We start from the raw sequence: 19,015 nt of genomic DNA on the forward strand, positions 1-19,015 counted from the left end.
GAAAACATTTGATGAGCCATGCACATTTTACAAGACATCTGAATGTCAGATTTTTTTGCAAGATTTTATACAATATATAGATAAAAAAGACACAAATCAAAATATATGTATATACACAGTGAATATAAGCATGCAGGAAGAGAAGATGGAATTGCAGCCTTTGTGCCACCTGTAAATAATAAATGATCAAACCTGTATTAGAAATAGTTCCTTTATAGAAAATAATAAGAATTTGTTTGCAAGAAAACAGGAAAGACTCTCCCTCTGTTTCAATCAGAATTGTAAAAGTGGTACCTGAGTATACTGAGTCTTCTGTCACAGTCAGACTGAACAGACAAAATACAGCTCACAGATTCCCTTTAAACAGCAACAATCAGTTCATTAAGCCTGTACTTAACAGATTTAACACTTGCCCCGAAGTACCTTACTTTTGATATTGTTCTCAGTGAAAAAGGCTTCCTTATCCCTGTAATTTAACAGGTTGTATGAGCAGACTCTGGATTATTTTCATATCTAAACACACTCAGACGAGTTAGAAATCACTTTCCAGTCCAGTGTGTAGTGCTGGGATTTAGAGCCCCTCAAACCAAGACATACTGCTTCAGTAATGAAGTGTCTGAAACCTAAGGAGATCCAACACTAAGGCCTGGATTAAATTAAACCTCCCATCCTTCATTCAGATCTTAAATAAACCCAGGTAATGAACTGGAAGGAGACCCAGACAGCAGAGACCTGCTTCTCCAAGTCACATGGTATTGTGCACGCCGAATAATTGAGTTTTTCTTTAGTGTAACAGTTACTGACTACAACTGGGAAAGCTGTGAACTTTGTGGAAATAAGCTAATAACTAGTTTGACTGGGTAATTATTAGCTCAGATGAAATGAAAACTAGAACATTCTATGGACCTCCAGAACTGGGGTTGTGCATCCTGGCTTGCTGGGATTGTGGACAAGATGCAGTGCAATTAATCCATCAAGAAATAATTACAGCTGGGTCTGTTGTGAAGCTCCATGATGGAAAATGCAGAAAAGGCATGCCTTATAATTAGATTCAGGAAACACTGTTGCATACTGACGGCTTTTTCTATCTGAATCCCGTTAAGATTTGAGCAAAATTCCTTCAGGAACTCAAATGAAAGTGTGATATTTTTGAAAGCAGAAATGGAATATATTAGATAAGCTAAGTACCAAAGCCTCATAATTGGAAATGGGATTTGATTTCTGAAATCCCTTGGTGCAACCTGGATAGGGGTTTATCTGATAATCCCCAAGTAAATTGCTCTGCTGGATGGCTTGCAGTTTTCTCCATCAGATCATCAATCCCAAAAGAGAATGACCAGGCCCAGAAAACTATGGACTGATGGATGGACAGAACTTGCTGGGCTCTCCAGCTAAGCACATCTGTCATTCTGTGCTGAAAGTCTTTTAAGAAACAGAAGGGATTGGAGTCATAGTGACCTTTGTGTTTTAAGGGCAATGAACATTTTATCATTGACTCTGCTTTAAGACACAGAAGATAAAATAATATACTTAGATAAACCTTTTGCTTTAATCTGTCAGGCTTGTGATTGTCAATTTCACCTGTATTACAGGTGTGAGGTGATGGTGCATTTATCACAATACTTTGAGTTCTGTAAATGTATTTACATGGTATTCTAATTTACAAAGATTAAGCATTTTCACATTACATTTTTAAATTACATTGTGTATTTCAAAGTGTTTGTGTTTTCATGTTAATGTTTATAAATTGCTTGAATCTTGTTTGTAGAAGTAAAGTGAAAAACAACCAATTTGCAGAAGGCAAATCCAGAACATTTGAATCTAAAGAACACACCGGTGAAACGACAGATGCACCCATATTTTCTTTATATCCCAAAGTAAATTCACTAGTCCTTGAGTAATCTGTGTTAATCCCAACAGACCTCCCCTGGAAAGACTATGTAACCTGGTCCTAGCTTTTTCAATCATATAATGGGTCACTGGCCCTTTTGTGTAAGTGGATAGGATTTATTTATTACAGTAGTTTGAGTACAAATTGTTTGCTGCTGTTGCTGTTTGAAAGCATTGTGATCAAAGTCTGTATCGCTGATCTGTGACGGTACAGTCTGAGAAGATGTCTTGAACATGTTGAAAAATAACAAACAATGGCCAAAGCTGGGTTAAACTTTGGCTATGTATTTATTATTTACATTGTTGAAGTGGAGAAAAAATCTTGTATTATGTAGAATACAATGCTTTGAAATGTATGAAATATATAAACACTGTTTTGTTTTAAACCGCAGATATTGTATACTTCAAAAAAAGATGCATGTACATATTAAATACACATTTTAATATACACCATGATCAATAATCTTATATAGTATATTTATCTGTATGTGTTTGCAGAAGTGTGTATATCCAGGTGGCATAACGACTGCTATTCCATTTCTTGTTTTTCCCTTTTTTTTTTCAAAGTACCTGTATAGAAATTTCTATAGATATATACAATCATGCAAAAAAAGGAGTGGAGCAGGCGTGCATTGCTATATACAAGTCTCTATATCCATAAGTGTGAAATGTACCTTGCACTCATCTACTAGGACAGAGTTGTGAGCAGCATAAACACCCTGGTTGGAGTTGTTTTCCCGATGGTTCAGGTCATCATAGAGGGACTGTGTTTTGGTGAGCTCAATGTCATCATGGTGACCATGCTGGGCATCCAGATTGTCCAGCTCTGCTTTGGACAGGTGGTAGACGATCCCAGCACCGAATGAGTCGCCCACCACGTTGACTGAGGTTCGGAAGCGGTCCCTAGAGGGAAACACAAGTGGAGATGCAGACTGCACTGTATACTGTAATCCATGTTCTCTTGTCAGGGATCCCTGCTCCCATCAGGGCGAGTGACCACAGGCCAAGAATGGAGGACGGTGAGGGACGCTGCACTGGGGAGCTCAACAATACCTTCTGATTGGATTATCAGTATATAAATCTGGCCAGACAAGAAACAAAATGTCAAAGGAAGTGATTTCTGCAACAGTGCCTTTCCATTTCATTGAAGGTCTCTTGCTATTTTAGAATCATTCTTTGAAAATCCTGCAGCATCCTGAAACCATATCACAGATCCCACCATGTACTGTAGTATTTGGGAGGATTTACAGTATGGTCCTGCAGCTGCATCTGACTTAAAAGCCAAACAAGAAGCAGCTTTTAAGGTTTTTAGTATCTGTATTAAAAAGAAAGGTTTTTTGCAGTGCTCTCCAGATTTATTAATCACACAATGAAATAGGAATAAAAACATCAAGTAATCAGAAATATTTACAGGTTAGATAATGTACCCTGTTAAATCCACAACAGTCTTGGTGTGATCTTGATAGCACTGCACATAGCGATGTCAAATTTGTTCTTTTGTACAGAAATCACAGGGCGGAATTTACTCACACCTCTAAATACACGTCCTTTAAATAAACTCCAACAAAAAAACTATAATTACATTCTGCTCTATGGCTCTATGAAAGTGCAATAAAAACCTCTGGAACTACATTTCTGAAGGTTTCCATGGAAATAAAAAGACAAAAACAAGCTAAAAAATGTGTTAAATAGAAACTAATTGATTCCTAGGTTAAATGGGAGCAAATGATATAGCTGAGTGAAACACAAATTGATCTTTTTGGGTAGTCTCACCAGTGGTATGATTTATTCAAAGAGGTATATATCAACCCTTCAGTGAAGTATGGCGGTACTTCTGTTTTGGTTTGGGGTTGTTGCATCTTTGGGTCCTGATGCCCTTGTTACAAATGAGGAATATATGGATTCTTATGTTTATAAGGATATTTGATAAAAAATATGGTTTTCTCTGCTTAGAAGCACATGCAGTTAACAACTATGCATTTATATTTGGAAATGGTTAATGGAACATAAAATCAATGTTCTTCATCATCGGTCATCTCAGTCTTCAGACTTACTGTATATCCAATCAAACATTACTGGTTCAAACTGGAGAAGGTACTGTAGTTCACAAATGGAGACCAAAGTGTCTAAAGGACCTAAAGCAATTCTTCCTGGAGGAATGATCAACAGTTCCCCTTCAGGAGTGACAGAGACCCATGTCACACTCAAGAAGGCATCTGATCTAATCCTGATGTAATCCACACCAGAGTAGGATTTACACAATCTGTCTACAGGGGTAGGAATAAATGTGACAACTGGGTCTTCTAGCCCTAAATTCCTTTATGACAAATACAGTATACTGTAGCTTTGCTCTTCGCTATTAAGCTATTACATTATAATACTTAAGATTTAAAAAACCTTTGTTAAATGATTTTTGTTCTTAGTTCACATACAGGCACTCTGTGTCAGGGGCATGAGTTTTTTGCTTTTGCTCAATGGTGGATGTCAAAAACCATAAGCAGATCAGATCTATTCTGCAATTTGATGGTGTACTGGGTAAAATTGACCTACAGTAGTTGCACACTTATAAAACATTCTAAAATTGTAATCGTAAATGTGAATAAGAATTTATATGCTGTATAATATTTTGTTCATTAGCTATCATAATTTTCTATCAATTTAAATTAGTAAGAAAAATATATATTGACAGCTTTAGTACTATAGGCTACTATAGAAGATTAAAAATATTTCAGCAATATATGTGGACAAATATTTCAGAAGGAACTCAGTTCAGACTTCTACACAGTACTTATGGTTCTACAGTAGTAACCCTTATTTTTATTATAGCCCAGAAAACACAATAGTATGTGCAATATTCTAGGACTTCCCATAAGCTGAATCAGTCTCTTCAATGTCATTTTCTACCATCTGTTAATCGTCGCCAGACTGTGGGAGCTTTGCTCTTTAATTTAATCATTTCTCAATTCAGAACTTGCCAAAGAATGGTGTAAAAGTGTTAGGAGACCTGCTGCAACCTTACTGGGGTGCTGCTTTAATTAAGTTGCACATCCTACAGTTTGCAGAATTTGCATGTGTAAGCAATTTAAACACTTCCTAACAAAATGCTGCCATTAACTCTGAATAACAACTTAAGATGTGGTTGAAGAAAACAGCCGAGTGTATTTGTCTAATCCAGTGGTTCCCAGCACTAGTCCTGCGTGCACACGGCCTGTGGTTCACACAGATTTTCCTCTGCTAATTCAATGACTTTATTGATCTGCTTTCTTAAGACCTTTATTTAACTCATTGCTTAGGTCAACCCTGAGAGTCAAAAATGTCTTCTTTCTTGGTTATGATTCTCAACATTTTCAACAACTTCAGAACGTAGTACTTTAAACTACCTCTCATCAACTTGCTTGCCACTCATTCTGACTTAACTACTCTTATTATCTGATCTATTTCTGATGAATAATCCTGACCCAGACACCTGTACTCCCACAATGAGTGCTTTTTCTTTTGCAGAGATTCAGCTAACTACAGGTATGTTTCAGGAAATGCCTGAATGAGGGCTGTTATAACACTCAGATATGAAAAAAAAATTTTTTTTGAAAAAAATAATGGTACAGGGTTGAAAGCAATTAAAATTCCATTTGACCTTCTTTTAAGAGCAGAAAGCAAATTTACAAACATGCCCCAAAGAGAAAAGTGAAATCCATAAGCCTGTGATTAAGAACCAAACTGCAGCAAAGAACAGAGGTGACATATTTCTTCAGGACTGTTGTTGGAAATCACTGTGTACAAGTCAGTGTACAGGCCATAACATTAAAGTAGAAGTATCCTACTCATTTTAAGGAGTGCTCCAGGTTTTTCTTGTGGCAATTACAATCTAAGCTTTTTAATTAACTCAATTAATCTAGTGAGCTTCTTTATTCATATTTTAAAGAACATTAACTGGATTCATGGTCTAGTGACTCTCAAACATGTTTCAGATGTGTAGAAATGTTAAAACTGACAGAGGAGTTGATGGGTACATGTGATGCAACTCACAGGAGCCAGTCCACAGCCACCAGTAGACTGATATCTTGTGTGGGCAGCCCCACAGCAGTCAGGATCAGCAGCATCGTGACCAGTCCAGCGCTCGGAATGCTGGCCGCTCCCACACTGGCGAGGGTGGCAGTCAGACTACAGGAAGGAAAAAGAGTTCTTGGTTTGCCGTTCACTCAAACACTTTGGCAGAAATGCTCATCCTTTAAACCACATATACAGTATAACCTCAGTACTCGTGAGGGTTAGGTACTGTCCCTTGAAGTGGCCTCTAATGGAGAAGTCATGAATATGGAACTTAATAACATTTGAGAAACATAGGGTAAGGTTCCATGGCTCACAAAACTGTAATTTTTATGTTATGACTCTTAACTTTTGCAGAAATAGTGTTACTAATCATTGGTAATATTTTTACTTAAAACAAGTACTGAAAATAAAGAATAAAGAATTTGTTTTCCCACTATAATTCTAGTTATTGCAAAAACATTAGATCAGTGTTGTGATATTATAGCTTACCCTTAGAGGCTTTTTTATTTCTTGTACAGTGCATTTTCTTTATTTTTATGCCTTGCTTTTATGATTACACAGTAATAACAGTAATTATAACAGTAATATTACAACGTTAGTAATAACTGACAAGAAAGTTTCATCACTCCCTTTCTACTCAATCAACTCATTCCTCTTCTTGCAATTTGTCTAATTCTGTTTCTTATAATTTATTTTCTTGTCCTTTTCTTCCAGACACATAAGAGCTGAGACTGTGATAACTGTTTTTTCAGTTGATTTTTTATTCTTTTATTTAACAGCACAACAAAATGTTGCGGACGTTGGTACCCACATTTATCCTCCTAAAGTGCCACCATTGAATAGGCAAATTTGGTCTGAGCATGTGAAAAAAGTGGTTACTAAAAAATTTGTGTGAATGGACGAAATCACAAATATTGAAATTGCAAATACTGGGATTTTACTATATCTGGTATACCATAGCAAAGACAGAACTAAGTGCAGGCACAGCTGGTGAAACAACATGTAGGGAAACTGTAACTAAGCAAACTTACTGCACAACTGTTAATATACAGGTTTTGCGAATGTATTTTATATCTTCAGATGCTTGATTAGGTATTTCTTTACTGTTGCAATCTGAAGAGCATTACCTGACAGTGACTATCTGTCCTCCATCCAAGTTGATTCCATTCATCTGTGCAATGAAGATGGCAGCCACAGCCTCGTACAGCGCAGTGCCATCCATGTTGATGGTTGCTCCCACAGGCAGAACGAACCTCGTCACTCTCTTGTCAATGCCTAGGTTCTCTTCCAGGCAGCGGAAAGTGACAGGCAATGTGCCAGCACTGCAGGATGAGAAAGCAGGGAGGACTGAACCCAGACAAACATGTGAATGTGTCTCTCTCAACTGTTTGTGAAGTAATGGCTGAGCTAAAGGCCACATTAATGTTACAACACTTTGCCACAGTGAAGTGGGCACGACATTTTTACATAGTTATAAATCGTTCAACACTTAGTTTAAGGATGTATGATTACTTATTAGGAATATTAAAAGATGTGATTCTTGTCAGATATCAAACAGGCAAGTGGAAAGATACTCTGACCCTAGTTCACAATGAGTTGTGTGATTGCAGGGTTGAACCTGGGTCATGCTAGCAGCCATATCACCCTGCGACTCACAACTGACAACCCACATGAGCTCAGCAGGTGTGAGCCTGGTCAGTATCCGGATGGGAGACCTCCTGGAAAAGAACTAAGGTCGCTGCTGGAAGAGGTATTAGAGAGGATAGTTGGGGGCGCTCACCCTGCAGTTTGTGTGGGTTCTAAAGCCCCAGTATAGTAATGGGGACACTAAACTGTAATAAGGCGCCATCCTTCAGACGAAGACGAAGAAACGAGGTTCTAACTCTCTGTGGTCATTAAAAATCCCAGGGTGTTTCTCGAAAAGAGTAGGGGTGTTACCCCAGCATCCTGGCCAAATTTCCCATTGGCCCTTACCTATCATGGTCTCCTAATAATCCCCACCTATGATTTCACTTCATCCCTCTGTTCTCCTCCCCACTGATAGCTGATGTGTGGTGAGTGTTCTGGCGCACTATGGCTGCTGTCACACCATGCAGGTGATGGTAGAGGGAAGTCCCCACTGCCTGTAAAGCACTTTGAGTGGAGTTTCCAGAAAAGCACTATATAAATATAAGGAATTACTATGTTACTAGCCGAGTGTGACCAGGATTATCCAAGAGGCAGCACTCAGCCAATAGAGAGTAGAGTGGCATTAATCCACCAGCCCTAAAAATCAGTGGACATTCTGTGAAATTTAGTTTTCAGATGATACCACCCTGGCAGGGCTAATAAATAAGATTAATCTCTGTACAGGAAGGAGGTCACTGCTTTGGTGAGCTGGTGCAGTCAAAACAATCTCCATCTTAATATAGGTATAGAACTAAAGAGGTAATCTTTGATTTAAGTTGCGAGAGGAAGGAATTAGAACTTCTTGTGATTGACGGTCAGTGGAGCAAGTAGATACCTATATGTTCCTTGGCATAACAATATCCTTCATCTTGAAATGGGAGACACATGTACTGTACACCAGATAGTGAAAAATCCCCAACTAAAATTAAGCAACTCAGATAGAGTAGTAGTCAATCCACCACTGCTACCTGTAATTTGGGCTTTTCGCCATATAAACATACAGTAGGTCAAGGGCTTTACTTAACTTAAAATATAGTATTGTCCACTATTGTGCCACATTTCAGTACTAAAGAGCATGTCAATGTCGTTTCCAAAAATAAAATAATTTAGAAGCAGTGCCTTATTGTTGACCATACATTTATCAGAGAGATTTTAGTGGGTTCAGGAAGGGAAATTCACACTTGTTCATAGAATTCCTTTATAATGGTATAAGGGATCTCTGGTCAGCTTTTCATTTAAGGTGGGTGATCCAGGAGAGAAACTGAGTACTTCACTACCAATGAGCATTAAAAAAAACCTGTTCATCCTTAATCAGAAAGCCACAATTCCTGGCAAAGGTCATGGGAGCAAATCTCAGGATAACAGGATAACAGTCACCTGCAGATAATACGCACAGAGGGACAATTCAGAGACAAAATGCCCCATTAGACATTCAACAATGAGAAAAACCATTAGCAGAAGATTAGAATTATAAGAAGTTTTAAAAGAAAGAAGCAGCAGTTACCTGGATGCTGTGCCCAAGGCAGTGATCCAGGCCTGAAAGATACCTATGAAGAAGGTAAAGGGGTTCTTCCGCACGATGATGAAGTAGAGCAGAGGCAAGAAGATGGCACCATGGATGATGAGCCCGATGATGACAGTTACCATATACATGCCCAGCTGGCGAGCCACCACCTCCAGATCCTTAATGGAGATGATCTTCCCACAGATCAGGCACGCGATTCCCAGAGGAGAGTACCTGGGGAAACAGAGACACTCAGGACAGGGACAAGCTGCTCCAATGTTGATCAACCAAAGTCACAGAAAGTTATGGATTCTGAAAATTAATTTCAATATGTATCTTCTACTTTTGTGTATAATTGATTGTTTTTTATTTATTTAAACAAGGATTTACAAAAATGGAACATCAATAGATATTGAATGTTAAATTCACAGATATCGAGACCCTACTCTATTTACATCAAGGCATTTAGAAAGACAACCTGACTGAAATTTAATGTTCAAGACTACAATACCAACATACATGATCTGGATTCACAACCTTTTGGTCCAGAGACTAGAAGACTAACCACTATGCCATATAATTGCACATGTGATAGACTAGATATGAAATCAAATTCAGGCATTACTTTAAGTCTAATTATGTTTAAACCGATAGAAGGCGGAAGCTACAGGTACTTACAGTGGTTCCAACATGTATTTTTATTAACAAATACTACCAATAAAATTTCTTTTATACTACCGTGTTTCAAATCACAAGCATTATTTTACTAAAAACCTTCATCCAGACAAACTTAAAATATATACATTTACAGTACATTATGTTTAAATACATATATACTGTATATATGTTTTATAAAGGGAAATTTAACTTAATGTGTTGTATTCAACTGGGCACAGGCATTTTTAGGTGTGCTTGCCAGTGTCTCACTGACCACATGACAATGATGACCAGCCTCATGACAATCTCATTGAGGATGTTGAAGAACTCCAGCATCAGCTTGGCCTTCTCCCCCATTTTTCCCATGCAAATTCCAAATGCAATGAAGAAGCCAATCAGACCTGTGGAAGCAGTAGAGTTTCACACTCAATACATTTTGTTAATTAGGTTGAACTATCACACTTTGGATCTTAGCTTTTTTTTCATAAATGACAAGAAAGTATGTTGACTGCTGAGTCATATACGCCCTAAGACATATAATGAAAGTGCAATGACTGGAGCACATTCTTTAACATCCTTCTATTAAGAAGGCTGCATGTAAAAATATTAATCTCTACAATTGCTCATTGAAGTAATTTGTAAACTACAGTACTCTGAGTAAACCTTAGTGAGCAGCGTTTATTGTAAAACTACCGATTTTAAAAACATTTTTCACAATGTAAATATACAGTACATAGAAGTGTAGTTTGCCTTATCCATCAGTACACAAATAACATTTTTTATGTAATGGTTATTAATTTTTGCACAGTGCTATTCAAACTTTTAAAGTAGGAAATTAGTTATCAGGGATCTTCTCTCCTTACCTAACACATTCATCCCACCCTTGAACTCCAGAGCTTTTTTGGTCATGTAGACTGGCTCAGGTGCCACAGTTGCATTCACCAATAAGTCATCCATGGTGGAGTTGGTGTTCTCCTCATCAGAGTAATCAGGGACAACCGGGACCTTCTTAGCAACAGTCTGGATCTGGTGAGGAGAGCAGAGTGAGTGTCAGACAACAGCACATTGATGTCCAAAACAGTCAGTCTTTGGAGTTTCTCTGTGCACTTAAAGGTCTAATGTCCTATTATACTGGAAGAAGTCTCTTCAACTGAAACTTTGTTTCACTTTTCTCTTGTTATTCCACACAGAAACATTACCTGTTCCTTTGTAACCACTGGAATCTCATGTAGCTCTGCACTCAATGTTTTACTACACTAATGGTTACTTTAATTGAACAACTGTAATTTTTCAAAGGTCTTCAGTTGTTGACATAAAACTTTCTTGGCCCACCTAATCCCTTGAGGGCTGAAATTTAAAATGGTGACGAAAAAGGCAGTTTTTTTCTAAATTTTGTATTGTATTATCTATTTAATACCTACCATTCTGAAACTGGCAGTTGTTTATCAAACCATCATCTATGATCCAAACCCAGTAGAGACAGACACTTTTATGCCATTACTTGGGGATTCCTAGCTGTAGCCGGCTAAACACACTTTAGCTTTAGCTTTATCAAAAAAGATAAAGTAATATTTTAAGATAAGATCACTTTATTAGCCATATACAATTTCTTGTATTGGGAATTTGTCTTTTTGCATACCCCAACTTGCTCTCCATAAGACACACAGACAGGAAGAAAATCTTGGGGTCAGAGCTCAGGTTCAGCCATTTATTTGGCGCCCCTGGAGCAGCAAGGTTTAAAATTACACAGTATTTAGGTAAATTATGGAGAGAGATAAAACGGCCTTGAATACATACCTGCTGGAAGCACGCCTGCACTAGATTCTCTGGAAAGAGGTTTCTGATGAGGTCGAAGAAGGCATCCAGACTGGAGACCTCGTCATTTTTGTTGCCTTCTCCCAACCGAGCCTTTAGTTTGGGGTTTCCAGGGTGGATGAGCAGCACCAGGATGACACCCAGAACGGCTGCGATGATGGTCGTTGACATGTAGTAAACCATGGCTCTGGTGCCCAGCCGGCCACTGGCCTTGGCATCCAGTCCTGCCAGGCCTGAGAAGGAAAATGGATGGTGAATCATTGCTGTCCATAGTCCGTCTGTACCACTGGGAGCACAACTGAAGTGCTACAGTCGTGTATAGTTATCATGTCTGAAGGTTTCTGCCAAATACATATATTCCTGCAATGTGTTGAAATAAAATGTCAAGAATTCCATAGCTTGAAGCAAGATTGATGGGACAGCTCTATTACAGACCTCACACTGGGTATTTGTCTTTGGATCTCAAAGGCTCCCATAAAGCTTGGTCAAACACCAGAGCTTTCAGCTTTCTTACACCTATTGGAAGTGTGTGTCAAGACTTTCCCTGAACACCAGGCCTTCCTCAGACTGGTACCACTGACACTGAGGGTGTTCCTGTGAGGGTACCAGCACTTCATTCCACATATATAAGTTGTTGCATGTATATAGTTTCTATATATAAGAAATGGTGCCACACAAAATGCAAGCTATTTCCAAAGGCCTGAGGGGTAATGCTAATGTTTCTATATAGTGTGTGAGCTGTTCCTGTTGAACTATATGTAAATTGGATTTGTACAAGTCAGCATTGATATTTTTGCTGAGAACAAAATCTTATAGTTGGACACAAAATATTTTCTACAATCATCTTTTGTTCTTCCATGGGGGACTTTTTGTGTTTTTAAAGAAATTATTATTCAATTTTGACAACTTTCGAACTTTTTTCAAACTCTCTTTTAATATAGATTCAGAAGGTATGTCAAACAGGTCATTGGTTGAGTGCATAATTCAAAGGGGGAGATTTTGAAACTAAATCCTCACAGAAATTGCTTCTGTTCCTAAGACACACTTCTTTTTTGTGCTTGATGCCCAACAAATCTTGTCTGTTAAGCCACTTAGCGCAGACAGCATAAAAATGTACCATAGCATCTGTGTTCTTTCATTGCTTCCTTTATTGACAAAGTCCCAGTGGAATAAATGTTTGCAGCAATGTAAGTAGTAATCCATTTATGTGGCAAATGCTCATTGCCCACTGCAGCATCCACTGCAGTCCCCTCGGTCACCAAGGGTTCTGAAGCCACAGACCAACAAAATAATAAATATTTCCAACTGGCAACATTGTCACAGAGCACACTGTACTTAGCCTCCATCTATTTCCTCACCAAGATCTTACTTTGCTAAAGGTCTTAAATTTGATGATGCTTTCTATAGATGTGTGGCAGGGCATTAGGAGCTCAGTTCAGTTGTAAGGTTCAACGAAATATAGTGAAAAAAACACTTCACATTGAAAGAATATCTGTTAAGCATTTTCTTTTTGATCTTGTTGCATCAAAGAAGATGTACTATAAATCCTGGTTGTGTTATCATTTGGAATTCCTACTTGAAAATGTTTAGATTTTTTTTATACCAATACAATCCTTTTGAGGTGATACACTCAACAATTCTATCATTTAATGATAAAACGTCTGAAAAACAAAAGAAAGAAACAATAAAAGTTGTGACAGCTCAACATGGAAAGAGATGTTACTTGCTGTTAGAGCAGAACAGCTTTTTAACTCCTTTCTAAGCAGGTCATTGAAATGGTTTATATGTTAATTTTGTTATCCTGTTTCTCCCATTTAGGACAGATATGCTTTTGTCTGTGAAATGTAGCAATTAAAAAAAATAAGCGCTGCCAAAAATAAGAGCTATTACCAATGAGTACTAACGGAGATCTGACCTGTGGTTAACTCCTGACCCACTGCTAGAGTTTCAGGTTTCTGTTGTATCCTTGAATCCGATCCAGAGAGAATCTTGTGTTCTAAGTCAGTTTAAGGTTACTTAAAATCTAACAAGCTTTGGTACTCTCAACTCCTTAAGCATGTGAAAAAATATAAGCTTGACCAGGCTTGGAACTATTACCTGTGATTAAACTGGAGATGATGAGTGGCAATATGAGCATTTTCAACATCCTCATGAGGATATCTCCAGGGAAAGCGATAACCATGATGATGTCTGATGGGATGGGAGAGGCAAAGCGCAGCAGGGCTCCAGCCACAGCCCCCAGAATCACACCTGGAAAAGTAAAAGATGAGCCAGAAAGTGAGTCTCAAGCAACACACCCCTGCATGCTAAGATAAAACCACATAAGCAAGGGCCCAGGATATAAACTACAGAACAACAATTTTTATTAAAGTTTTATTTTGTTATTTCAGACATTTTCATTTTTATCTGTGGGACAAGAGACATTGTCATTGTCATTTTACTGAAAACGGGTCTGACTTTTAATATACCTATAAAAACTAAGCAATTTCTAATTAAAAACAAGGAGCTTAAATGAGATATCCAGCTGCTAAATCTGTGCAGGACAAAATGATTGTAGCTTTAATGATTTCACTGCTGATCTGTCCTTTATTCAAATGATTAAGACTTTTGTATTTGGACCCTTTTTCTGTATTAACAGCTTATTGCAGAAGAATTCTACAACTAGCCCAACAATCTGGGAACATAATACAAAAACAAATAATTCAAATACAGACTGTAAAACCCCCTTGAACAGCTTTTTCAATTATAACCCATTGGTGCTTTGTTTAAGACACAAGAAAGGGGATTCATAGCCTGGTTGAGAAACAAATTCCATCATGTGTCCTCATGGTCTATCCTTCACAAATTTCACAGGAAAATAAAGGTTTCCTGAAGTGACCTTCTGACCGGTCACAGCAATTAAATGCAGTCTCAGAATCCTTTTCTGCTTGTGCGCTACAAGAGCTTTTCATAGCAATGCAGTTGATGCTGCATGAAGAGACAAAGTAATTGGAAGTTGGTGTATTCCCGCCATGGCTGCCACATGTCTTTCAGAGACACAGTGCCCCTGAGGGACAGGTGACCCTTGTACATCTGGCTTTCGCTACAAGCCAGGTCTGAAGTCCCTCTTAGTCTGGTTGGCGTTTCTCAGGGTCGATAATGCCAGAAGCTGGTATCTCAGACAATGTCTTCCCGCTTTGAAAGCCCTCTTCCTCCATTTAAGTGGTGCCAGGGATTAAACCCTCTGAGCTGTTTAATAATTCCTTTTGTAATTAAAGCCATTTCAGCCCTGGCATCTTGATCCCCAGATGAAAATTTGTTTTCATGTGCAGCAGAGCAGCGTAATATGTTCGTGCCTCTTACATAATCTCACCAGGAACAGATGATCCGCTGTTGTGGATGTGAAAATCTGACGACACCGAAAACAGCTTCCACACTACAGCTTGGTAGGGAAAGCTCACGGTGCTTTTTGCTCATCTTTAGTACTGTCACCTGACTGTAGTACGTTAAAAGTCCCTCAAAACCATCATGCCCTTATAAATCCGGAGCAGGCCTGTCAAAGCTAGTGTGACCATGTGGTTCCCTAAACAACAGCACATGATATAAACTTAAAAAAACACAAAGTCAAGTAGAATATCTTTCTTGAAATTTAAACTGTTGCTCAATGACTATCGCTCAGAAAATACAAATGGTTGTAAATGAGAGGAGGCCATTTGGCCAGTCTTGCTCTTTTAGTGACTCTAAGCTTTATTCAGCCATTTCTTGAAAGAGACAAGAGTTTAGGCCACAAACACCGAGCTAGGAAATGTGTTCTAGACACTCAACACTCTTTGTGCAAGGAAGCAGGAAATGAGAAGGCTCCTACTCAGTCCTAAATGGATTCTCTTTTGATTTCTAATTCTGACCATGTGGTTTTGTTTCAACACCATATGTGATTTGGCTTGATCCTCTCTCTACTTAGGATTTTTTACACGTGAACCAAATCTCCTCTTAATTTTCTCTGTTTGGGACAGATCAGGAATCATTTGTGTTGCTCTTCTTTGAATTTTTCTAAACATCTGTGACCAAAGTTAAACAATATTCTAAATGTAGTCTTACCAGAGTGCTGTAAACCTTAAGCATAAATAACTGCTTGATTTAAACTTCACACACTTTTTTTTGTAAATGCCCAATTATTGTTTGCTGTATTATTTCTTCTCCCCATTGGTTTAGGAACACAGAATATGAAAAGCCAATTTCTATTCATGTGTAGAATTTGGCTAATTCTGGGTTCCTGCAGCCCAGAATTAGCCAAATGTTCCTGAACGTGATTATCGCTTTGCACAGATCAAGCACTGTAAAACATCAGTGGTCATGTGTCTATCATAAACTTTTGTTTAAGTCTTTTTATAATTCTCTAGCTACAGTTTAATTTGCACACTCTCCCTATTTTTGCATAATTTTGCAAATTTAATCACAGCCCAATAAGATCACAGCAAGGTTGATCACAGCCCAGTTAGAGAGTAGGTCTCAGTTCCTTGGGACTTGTTCTACCAAGTTTTCCCAGGTCTCCATCTGTGAGCCTACATTACCATTGACTCTGGGAAATAACCTGATTTTATTAAAACCATTCTAAAAATCCAAGTGTCAAATGTTTAAGTTTTATCAACTGTCCTTGTTGCTTGTTCAAATACATTTTTAATTAGTTAAATTCTAGTTAATTAAAAAATAAAAACTTTCTATACTGGTCATCAAAACAAACTGACCAATTTATTCAAATTAAAATACACAGATTTTGGACATTGATTGCATGTTTGGGAGTCATTTTGAACAATTATGAGAGACTAGGATACACTCAGGTGACTTTAATAGTTAAAGCACATTAGCACTACCACAGTCCTGTGGCACCCTGACTGGAAGAAGGCTCCACAGCCGAACTGTTGTGTTTCTTTTCTTGTCATTTTAGCAGGAATAAACCTTTACTTGTTCCTTTGCAGCCTACGCATGCTGACACAGCTAATGTACCTACTTGAACTACAGTCCTTCAACATATCATTACAGGCTATCAAGTTTTTGTAAATATACAGGGATTAATCTCTATTATTGCCATTGTGTGGGAGCCCTTCTGTATTTTTGAGACCAGCAGTTATCCAGACTGATAAAGCTACCATGGATCTTCTATTAAATAACACAGCATTGCATCACTGAGTAACTGCAGACACTTCACAGTCATATTGATCAATGTTTCACTCACTAGGCTTGGTGGCAACAGCTGTGACCTTCAAATCAATATTATTTACTTGCTATGTAAGGTAATTGAACAAAATCAGTTTTGTTCTGAAGTCTAACACTTAATTTACAAGAGTGTTCATTCCACAGACAGATTTAAAACCCTGGTCAATGCAGTTGATGCTGCATGAAGAGACAAAGTAATTGGAAGTTGGTGTATTCCCGCCATGGCTGCCACATGTCTTTCAGAGACACAGTGCCCCTGAGGGACAGGTGACCCTTGTATATCTGGCTTTCGCTACAAGCCAGGTCTGAAGTCCCTCTTAGTCTGGTTGGCGTTTCTCAGGATCGATAATGCCGGAAGCTGGTATCTCAGACAATGCCTTCCCGCTTTGAAAGCCCTCTTCCTCCATTTAAGTGGTGCCAGGGATTAAACCCTCTGAGCTGTTTAATAATTCCTTTTGTAATTAAAGCCATTTCAGCCCTGGCATCTTGATCCCCAGATGAAAATTTGTTTTCATGTGCAGCAGAGCAGCGTAATATGTTCGTGCCTCTTACATAATCTCACCAGGAACAGATGATCCGCTGTTGTGGATGTGAAAATCTGACGACACCGAAAACAGCTTCCACACTACGGCTTGGTAGGGAAAGCTCACGGTGCTTTTTGCTCATCTTTAGTACTGTCACCTGACTGTAGTACGTTACAAGTCCCTCAAAACCATCATGCCCTTATAAATCCGGAGCAGGCCTGTCAAAGCTAGTGTGACCATGTGGTTCCCTAAACAACAGCATATGATATAAACTTAAAACACAAAGTCAAGTAGAATATCTTTCTTGAAATTTAAACTGTTGCTCAATGACTATCGCTCAGAAAATACAAATGGTTGTAAACGAGAGGAGGCCATTTGGCCAGTCTTGCTCTTTTAGTGACTCTAAGCTTTATTCAGCCATTTCTTGAAAGAGACAAGAGTTTAGGCCACAAACACCGAGCTAGGAAATGTGTTCTAGACACTCAACACTCTTTGTGCAAGGAAGCAGGAAATGAGAAGGCTCCTACTCAGTCCTAAATGGATTCTCTTTTGATTTCTAATTCTGACCATGTGGTTTTGTTTCAACACCATATGTGATTTGGCTTGATCCTCTCTCTACTTAGGATTTTTTACACGTGAACCAAATCTCCTCTTAATTTTCTCTGTTTGGGACAGATCAGGAATCATTTGTGTTGCTCTTCTTTGAATTTTTCTAAACATCTGTGACCAAAATTAAACAATATTCTAAATGTAGTCTTACCAGATTTAAAACCCTGGTCTTAAACTCAAACCTCTCAGTGACTAGTGGCAACTGCCCCCTTCAAAGTGAACAAGAACACTTTGTTCTCATTTTAGAGAGTCAATCTAGAATGGAGACATTAGGGGTCTCTAAATATATAAATCAACCCAGCAACAAGAATTTTATCATTCAATTTTGCACATGCATAGTATGGAGCAAAACTGCAAATTCTCTGAAAAGGCGTTGCACTAAATATTTTTTATTTTGTTCACAATTACATGATAAAAAAGGCTGATAGTCAAGTGCTTAATAGGCTGAAATACCCAGCAGGCATGGTTGAATTACAGCACGTAAAGCTTTCTTGTGCACTTAAATTCTTAAGCAATGCAACAGGAGTCTTGTTCCCATTCCTGTCAGTAAGCAGGTTTCTTTTGTCGATGCCTGACTGTGTGAAACGGTCACTCACCAAGCACTGTGAGAGTGAGCAGCATGTTCCTGGCCATTTTCTCACAGATGCCCCCACAGCGTGGTGGTGTGGCTTCAGGTTCAATGGGTTCAAGATGGCTCTCATGCATCCTCACCTCCACTTGCTTAGGCATGATGTTGGCACTGAGGAAAACCAAAGAGAAAGAAAGATGGTTATGTATTAGAGATCCCTTTCAAACTGTGCAATAAACTGATGCTAATGTTTACTGTTCTCAACTTACAAACAGTACCCTTTTTAAAAATATGAATTGGACATTTATCAGATAAATTCAGATTAAAATGAATTGTTAAATTAGACAATTCTGTAAACTGAACCATTAAGGAAGCGAAAGCTGAGCGAAAGTTTCACTCAGTTTTCTGCTGCATACAAATTATTTGCCACATCTTATGATTTCACTCTTAAAAAATGACATGCCAAAATTTCCCAAAGAACAGATAATTTGAATATAAATAACAAAAATGCAAAAAATATAATCTAATGATCTTTAT

At 38.3% G+C, this 19,015-nt stretch overlaps 1 protein-coding gene across 2 annotated transcripts in view; it reads right to left on the minus strand.

Annotated features, from left to right (window-relative positions):
- LOC148819375 (excitatory amino acid transporter 2-like) overlaps window positions 1-19,015 on the minus strand; it is a 59,978-nt gene that overhangs the window by 7,544 nt on the left and 33,419 nt on the right. For both annotated transcript variants that reach the window (XM_088934487.1, XM_088934488.1), the window contains 9 exons: window positions 18,507-18,649; window positions 13,682-13,834; window positions 11,567-11,817; window positions 10,633-10,795; window positions 10,044-10,170; window positions 9,113-9,346; window positions 7,068-7,262; window positions 5,917-6,051; window positions 2,565-2,793 (listed from right to left, as the gene is read on the minus strand). In XM_088934487.1, coding sequence (XP_088790613.1) covers window positions 2,565-2,793; window positions 5,917-6,051; window positions 7,068-7,262; window positions 9,113-9,346; window positions 10,044-10,170; window positions 10,633-10,795; window positions 11,567-11,817; window positions 13,682-13,834; window positions 18,507-18,639 — 1,620 coding nt within the window. In that variant the 5' untranslated portion in view covers window positions 18,640-18,649. The remainder of the gene's footprint in view (window positions 1-2,564; window positions 2,794-5,916; window positions 6,052-7,067; window positions 7,263-9,112; window positions 9,347-10,043; window positions 10,171-10,632; window positions 10,796-11,566; window positions 11,818-13,681; window positions 13,835-18,506; window positions 18,650-19,015) is intronic.

The sequence above is a fragment of the Atractosteus spatula genome, chromosome 16 (assembly GCF_055471065.1).
Source record: "Atractosteus spatula isolate fAtrSpa1 chromosome 16, fAtrSpa1.hap1, whole genome shotgun sequence".
NCBI classification, from domain to species: domain Eukaryota; kingdom Metazoa; phylum Chordata; class Actinopteri; order Semionotiformes; family Lepisosteidae; genus Atractosteus; species Atractosteus spatula.